This window comes from Malus sylvestris, chromosome 3 (assembly GCF_916048215.2).
Source record: "Malus sylvestris chromosome 3, drMalSylv7.2, whole genome shotgun sequence".
Lineage (NCBI taxonomy): Eukaryota > Viridiplantae > Streptophyta > Magnoliopsida > Rosales > Rosaceae > Malus > Malus sylvestris.
In genome coordinates, this window is record NC_062262.1 from 25837629 (window position 1) to 25846591 (window position 8963).

The 8963-nt window shown below is 36.3% G+C and overlaps 1 protein-coding gene across 1 annotated transcript; it reads right to left on the bottom strand.

Annotated features, from left to right (window-relative positions):
- Positions 1–7500: 7500 nt before the first annotated feature.
- LOC126614945 (uncharacterized) lies at positions 7501–8061 on the bottom strand. The gene has a single exon (XM_050282653.1). The coding sequence runs from the start codon at positions 8059–8061 to the stop codon at positions 7501–7503; it is 561 nt and encodes a 186-aa protein (XP_050138610.1).
- Between the last annotated feature and the right edge of the window lie 902 nt (positions 8062–8963).

An 8963-nucleotide genomic window follows, 5' to 3' on the forward strand; every position in this document is an offset into this window, starting at 1 on the left:
TTAACCTTGTTCATTTCTACCGTAATAGATACTGTCCTTTAAGTTTTGAGAAATATGAATTGAAATTGAACAAGGTTAACAATGTTATAGTAACATTGACATTGTTTGACTTGTTTTGACATTATTTCCACCCAATTTGGCCATGGAAAGGCAAATAGAGAAAAAGTAAGACAAAGTTGCTAGAAGGGAGGCAACACTCTTATAGATAATAGCATGAATGTGCGAACAGATTAACATAATATACAAGTCAACAATCATAATAAATAGTACAAACAAATCAAACAACATGTATGATGCACACATATCTGACAAGTATAAACACAACAAAATGTCAATAAAGTAAGCAAAGTATACTCGCCAATAAGCAGTTAAATGAACATAATTAAATACACACTGCAATCAGTAGAACAAGAGGAGACTCTCCATAACTTTATACTTATTCTACTTAAAAGAAGTGGAGACTCCTCCAAAATTAAAAGGCCGTTAGTAATATGTTCAACAAAATAATAAACGATTTAAAAAGAAAATCAAGTATCCCATAGTACATGGATAAGATGTTATAGAATTAATAGAACTAAATAAAATGACTTGAAAAACCTAAACACCACCAACAAACATAAAAAGTCTCATTAGTAATGATCACCACTTGATTGTTTGGATCTTGTAAAGCTTAATTCCTCTTCCAGTCCTGCACCCTTCTCTCGTCCTCTGTCATTCCCTAAAAGTATTCATCTTTGCCATTATCACTATTAGCCTTCAACTTTTCAGTATCTTCATCCTCAGATGACACACCATCATCAGAAATAGAGTCACTTCCAATGGATTCACCTTCCACAAAGATAAAGACCATGCTCATAAACTTTACATGGTTTGTTGCATACTCTGCAAATCTCTCCTTCAAATTTCTCCTTTTTTTTCAGTTGCTTCTAGAGAATAATGCACATGCTTTCTTTTGAGAGGATGAGGAGTTTGGGCAGATACGTCATTCAAGTCAGAATAGATGTCCTAATTTAGACAAATTTTGTGAACACGACAGAGAAGTTTGATAGTCCCACTGGACCTGTATATCCTGACTTGAGAGAGAATCATATGATACATGATATGAGCAAAAGGTAAATGTGCACCATTCATGATACACAAAATCACTTGACCTTCAATTTTTGTAGGTGTGGGCAAGGGTTGTTGAAGACATTGAGTGTAAGAAAGTTCTAGGTACAACTAGGAATAGATTTCTCACTTGTTCTCACAAAAATCCAGACTAAAATATTTGGCCAACTTTAAAAAGACTGTATAATCTTCATAAGATGTGTATAGAAGTTTCAGTATCTAACTAATAATTTGGGGAGAGAACTTGATGAACTTTCCTTTGATATACACCACATGGTCGTTTTTCAAAAACGTATGTGGAAAATTGCTATAGACTCCTTGGACGATAAACAAGTTGAAGTTCTTTGGAGGAGTATTCACTGCATGTTGGAGATATTTGTGGGAACATGATTTCTACCCCATGACACATAGCACCTTAGGGGGTGAAAAGGGCTAAAGTGCTAATAACCCATAAGGCGTAGTTTGACAGTCTTAGTCCAACATGCTAGACTTAAGCCTATTGAAAATGTTACTTCTCTTACTGGACCTGTATATCCTGGTTTGAAAGATAATCATATGATACATGATGTGAGCAAAATATACATGTGCACCATTCATGATACAAAAAATCACTTGAACATGGTGCGGGGCGATGATTCTTGAAAACATTGAGTGTAAGAAAGTTCCAGGTACATCTATGAACAAGTTTCTCACAAAAATCCAAACTGAAATGTTTGGCCGACTTCAGAAAGATTGTATAATCATCATCAGATATGTAGGGAAGCTTTGGTACCTAACTAATATTTGGGTAGAGAACTTGATGAACTTTCCTCTAACATATACCACATGATCGTTTTTCAAAAATGCATGTGGAAAGTTGCTATAGAATCCTTGGACAATAAACATGTTGGAAGTTATTTGGAGGAGTATACACTGCATGTTGGAGATATTTGTTGGACCATGATTTTCTGGCCCATGACACGTGGCACCTTGGGGTGAAAAGGGCCATAATGCCAATAGCTTAGGTGTAGTCCGACAATCTTAGTCCGACATTCTAGGCTTAAGCCCATTGAAGATGTTACTTGTCTTCTAAGTAAGGAAACCCTAGTTCAAGTCAAATTAGGATATCATGGGGATTAGGCAACGTAATCATAACACTAAGAGAATTGGATTCTCTCCTAAATATCTCTCAAATTAATTGGGATTACTTTTCCTACAAGGACTCTCAAGATGTCTATAAATACCCCTCCATCTACGCTTAGACACGTCCATGGAAACCTTATCTCTTAATGCCCTTCTAAAGGTTATTCATCATCCAAGAATGCACTGGCACTCATACCTTCTCGCAACTCTAGATTGTTAGTGAAGTCTACTTTCCTTTTTGGAGCCATCATCCACTTACAAACCTTCTGATACAAGTCTGTATTTGACAGAGTCTGGAATCGCAAACTTCCCTGGACACGATCATCAATTACCTGTCCAATTAGCCTTTTGGTTGCCCTTAGATGATCTTTTCCCATGGTGTGATGGTGAGGCCATTTGGTTTGTTTTTTTGGTTACACACACAAACTAGACCAAAGGAAAATAGGAAACATGAAAGAGGAAGCTGCAACCGATTGAGAAAGCTTCATGATGGACAACCCTAATCGTTTCTTGTCAAAATGTCCAAGAATCTGTAGGAGAACTTAATGAACAGAACCCCACCGTCTTTGAAAATGGTTGATTAGTATTGGTAGATCAAATAACATATACACGGAGTCTAGAATAAACTATATCTTATGAGTATATTTTCTTGTAACCAAACAATGATGATAAAATGTCTATCCACCTCAACATGTTTCGTACGATCATGCTGAACTGGATTATTAGCTATTTCTCTCGCAACTTGATTATCATAATACAACAGCATAGCTCCATGTGGTTTGAACCCAATCTCAGTCAGGAGGATTCTTAGCCACAACAATTCACAAATCCCATGTGCCATACCACGGTATTTGGCCTCTGCAGTGGATCTAGCAACCACATTTTGCTTCTTGCTCCTCCAAGTTACAAGATTACCTCCAATAAATGTAAAGTACCCTGATGTAGAGCGTTTATCAGTAATGTTTCCAGCCCAACCAGCATCTGTGTATCCTTTTACCTCCAAATGCCCATGTTTCCTGAGAATCAACCCTTTTCCAGGTACACCTTTCAAATTACTCAAAATCCGCATTACTGCAGCCATGTGATCTTCACGAGGGGAATGAATGAATTGACTTACCACACTTACAGCATACGCAATATATGGCCTTGTGAGAGACAAGTAAATCAATCTTCCTACTAGCCTCTAGTACCTTTCTCTATTTGCTGGGACTTAGTCAGGATAAATTGCTAGATGATGATTCTGAACTATAGGCGTTTCTGCTGGTTTACACGCCAACATCCCTGTCTCAGACAAAATATCCAAAACATACTTCTGTTGTCATAAGTAAATACCCTCACAAGAATGAGCAACTTCAATTCCCAAGAAGTACTTCAAGCCTCCTAAGTCTTTCATCTCAGACTCCGAAGAGAGATACCCCTGTAGTCTCTTTATCTCTTCAACATCATCACCAGTAACTACCATATCATCCACATAAATTATTAACAAGGTAACCTTACCTTCTCTACGTTTAATAAACAAAGTGTGATTCGTATTTCCTTGTCAGTAACCATATTTCTTCATTGCGATCGTGAATTTCCCAAACCACGCCTTAGGTGACTGTTTGAGTCTATAAAGAGCTTTTCGCAACCTACACACTTTGCCCACTCTGTTCGGCACTTCATACTCTAGTAGAAGCTCCATGTAAACTTCTTCTTCTAGGTCTTCATCCATCACAACAACCTTTTCTCTTCTTTTGTTTGATTTCATAGCTTTGAAGTTTACAAAGACTGCGGTTTGTTTTTTCTGTTTCTAACGCAGTCTATGGTTTAGACTGTGAGGGGGTGTTTGTTTGACCTTCTTAGATGGGACTAGACTGGACTACACTAATTGGTAGTGTAGTCTGATGTTTGGTATGGATAAGGATTAAGTTTAATGGGATTAGATCCGACTCGCACAGATTAAAGCCCTCGCTAGGAGTTCTTAGCGGAGCACCCAAAAAACGCCCGGATTCGTAAGACCGCATGCGCTCCTGCGAGGGAGAACCTCGCTCATCCTGCGAGATAGTGTCATCGATGGCCTCCTCCCTCATCGTCGTCCTTCTCATCCTCATCTCTGCGTCCTGCTCGCCCTTATCTGCTCCTCTTGTCTGGTAAACTTCGAATCTGAATTATTTCTTTGATTTGTTTTGCAAATTGTGATATTACTAAGCTTTATTTGATTTAGGTGTTTTGGGTTTGAGAAATTTTCAATAATAGACCTCTGCACTGAACAAGTTAAGGTTTTGATTTTTAGGGTCAAATTGAGATTAGAATTTGGGGTTTTCTGATTTTATGCCATTTTCAATCCCAAAATGATGATAATCATCATGAAATTGATGTTGTAAGGGCGGATGCAAAACCTTCTATTTGTAATTTAGGTCTAATTTCAACAGATTTTTGGCATCAGGTTTAACTAAAGTTTTTGGATTTTGGTATTGGGTTTGAGAAATGAGTTGAGTTGAATCCTATACATTATATAGTTTTCATTCTTTCTTTGATAGTGAGAGGAATCGCATCCTACATGGTCATGCACCAGTGTTTTCACTTTATGGCAAACTAAGTATACAACAAGCCAACGGTTGTGCAAACATTGACTGCTTCTTATAATACTTATTCATGATTTGAATAATCAGCTGCCAAATCTAGCCAAAACTTACTGCAACGGTGTGTATGTATATTTTTTTTAATATATACGTATTCATGTTTTTGAACACCACAAACAGCTACTTTCAATTCACCCAACCCCAACTTTCTTCTTTATCTCCATGTTATATTTTAGGTTTTTAAAATGGTTTATCAGCGATGGCCTACTCATAATGTTTGATATGCCTAATTCTGTTCTCTACATAAGGTAACTTGTTGCCTTACATGATGTGTGATGTCTTCTTCCTTTTGCCTTCTGAGTTCTAGTCATAATGTTTGAGATGCCTAATTTTGTGGTGCACTTGTACACAATGCATGAGTTTTATGGGAATTAGATTTTCATATGTTGGCTAGGAAGGCATACATGGTAGTTTGAAAGGTAATGTACCAAACAATATATAAGCAAGGATGAAGATGTCAGGATTGGTTGAAATCAGTTTTGACCATTAAATATAGGTTGGACAGCTCGGAATCAACATTTGAAGGTTGAGTTGGTTGAATCTGAACATTTGACAGCCTTGCACTTGTAATTATTATGAGTAATGATAACATAGAGTGAGACGTATGTGATTAATGAAAGATAAGATTCTGAACCTTGCATGCAGTGGTAATTACTTCTTCCATGGCTTTAGAATAGAGAGTACGATGATCAATGCAATAATCATGAGCAAGATTATGGAAATCATCATGCATTTTCTTGACTTCTTTTGCAAGCTCTTTGCATCTTGTAGGGCAACATTCTATAAGAGGAATCCCATTTAGTAATTACTTATTCCTAACTTTTGTTCTTGTGTAATGTCTCATAAACTTTTGTTCTTATGTAATGTAGGGCAACATTCTGATATCTTGAGTGATTCAACACTCCCTTTGGAGCGCCGTTCCTTCGTGCATAGCGATTCAACACACACTTTCCGACGTCGTTTTATCCTCTTCTCCAAGCTCTTTCTTTTGCATATTGTTAATAGAGGATGTTGTATAATTACTAGTATATATATGTATAAATGCACATAATTAGACAAAACAAAATTTCCATACACATGATTATTGTTATTACTAGCCTAGGAATGCATAAATTGTTCATGATCTCTTCCTTTTGTATATTGTTACTAGTTTTCTTCAAACTAGGTGGAGCAAGCCAATTTACGTGCTAGGAATCCAAATGTATCAATGATCAATGCGCAGCTATCCATTTGTCATTGTGCCTCGTATCATTGTGGTCTTGGGATTGAGTGCAATTGTCATGGTATGGACTGAAATTGGCTTATACATATAAGAGCAATTCCAAGTAATTATTTCACAATTGAGTAAAAAACTGAACTTGTCAGACATAATTTTCATTCTACTCAAATACAAGTATAAACCAACACCTTTAACTTCAATCTACAACTTTAAACCAAAGGTGAATAATTAAGAAAAGCATCCTACACCCTGTCGATTGTTGGGAGAACACTTTGTTATATTCATGTTTGGAACAATGCTACTCTTGAATCATGTATGTTTCTTTCATTGGTAGGAAAATTTGGTTTTATATTTTTATTGAGTCTCACTCTAATCCAATATTATTAATTTTAATAATTTTAATAATATCTTTAATAATAAAAAAAAGAAATTAAAATAGAACAATAATGTAGTCCTAGTCTGAGCAAACAACAAACTGGTGACAATACTATTTTCATTATCCTGCTTGTTAGTCTGACACTGCACCAAACGCTTCGCTAATCTAGTCCAGCTTAGTCTAGTCGAGGCCAGTCCAGCTTAGTCCATGCAGCTAGTCTAGTCCGAAACAGTCCGATGAAACAAACGCACCCTGAGAGAGTTTGCTGGGAGTTTGCTGACTGTTGAAGGCAGGCCGAACCTGCTCTTGATACCAAGATAGAATTCTAGGGTTTTCATGAATATTGATCTAATTTATTCTTCTCACATAGAGGAATATATATAAGCTTACACAATCTCCTACAAACTAGGAAACAAGTATCCTAAATATACTAGGATATCTATTACATAATCTCATACCTAAAATATCCCTGCATTCCTTATTTCCCAAAGGTTGACTCACGGCAACATGAGATACTCTCATCACTGCGACAATTCAATGAGCGAGCCAACTTCGTCCATGAACTCAAGTCTTCCCCTTGACCCATGTATCCTATCAAGGGAAGGGTAATCGACGGGACTAGACTTTACATCTCTTTCTTGCCAATTGGCTTTTTCTTTGTATTATTGTGTACCCAAAACTCATTGAGAACTGAACGCAGTAGAAAAGTGGAGAAAAAAAAAATCCAAACCTTAAAACTCAAAAGTGTAATTGTATCAGTATGAATGTGACTCCTTGTTGTCCTTAATGCGTTGCGGTCATTTGAACAGCCAATAGCATATTGTGTTCTTAAGATTTTAACGTGCAGTATATCTGGGTGTATGTGTATATGGACAGCCAAAAGAGTAACACAGAAGGATTCAATATTAAAACAGCTTTCTGTTTTCTTACATTCATTTTTCTTTATGTTCTTTTCTTTAACCAATTAAATATATAGTAATCATATGTATATTATTTAGCATGTAAGTAATACACATTAAATTTAATACGTTGTTCGTGTATCTTTTCTAGATATTTCATAATTGGGAAGTAATAAGGAATGCGACATCCCTACATAACATGGTCAAAAAGTTTGTAGAAGATACTAAATCAGGAAGTTCAATTTCAGCAGAGCTCAATGCGTTTTCGCAATGAACAATTTCGTCTTGTACTTGTGTGAGTATTTGGGAGACCGATTTGTCATTATCTTTGATCCCTCGCACTGAAAAGGCAAAACCGCCTACTGCAAAATCATATGAATCTGCACATTGTTTTACTGCTTCGAAGCCCTTAGCAATACCTTTGTCGGTGGTGTTGAGCGCATTGACAAAGAAAGCTTTGCTTTGTTGTGCATTTGTTAGTGCTAATTTAACAATGGCTGTATCAAGATCTTTGAGATTAGATGCTAATCGAGTTGGATTATCTTTCCAAAGAGATTTTACACATTGATTGTAGTTGTAGCCGAATCGGTCTTGGGTTTGCTTGCAAACACTATTAATTAATGAAGACGTTGTTGCATTTGCAAATGGTGTTGGAGACGATGAGAAACATAAAAGCAAGAATGCAACGAAAGTTGCATATCCAATTGAGGAGTCCATTGCTCAAGGTTTATGTTTCTTAAATTGATGCTAAAGTGATCACAAATTATTTGTTTGATTTAAGCAATGGATGAATGGAGATCATATTTATAATTAAACAACTCAAGGAGGGGGTACGGGTCTAAATTTAGGAGCGCATAAGGTAAAGAAACCCATTTCTTTTGATGTGTTTAGTTTTCTGTTCCCTTGGTTTTTGCTCTTTCTCTTACGTACTAAATAATAATGCATTGGATGCAAACCACCTAACTTATTCTAGTTTAATTAACCAACTCCTCCTTTCTAGAAACTCCAACATAACCAAAAGCGATGCATGCTTATCAAAAGGATTTCTTTCATTACATTGCAAGGATTAATTTAAGCCGTTTCGTTTAATTTTTTTTTATTATTATTTTTTTTAACAACAAAATTCACATTGATAGTGTTAAGGGAGTCTCTTTTAGCTTATTTCGTATTGTTTGGTTAGCAGCTTGAGAGGCTCAAGCCTTATTAAGCGCAGTTACGATAGGCGACCTATGGGATTGGGGACATGGACCTAGATCTAACAATTTCTTACACAACATATTAACACGACACGTAAACGACACAAAAATAATGGGTTTCGAGTGTTAGATTTATGTCAACAATCTGTGATAAATTTATATATGCTAATAAATAAATAGTGTATGAACAATGAACTAATATTAAATAGAAATATTGAAGATCGAGACTTGTGTACCGTAATGTCCTTGAAACAGAAATTTCGCACCTACTCAGTGCTTGTAGCTCTCCGGACGTCTGTTTCACCAGAATTCAACGATCAAGTTAGAATTTCAGCACCGGAAAACTTAACTTCTGGCGAATTTCCTTGTGGTACTCTCAGTAAGAATGCTATGGATTATAGAAGGAGATTTATGTTTTATGTG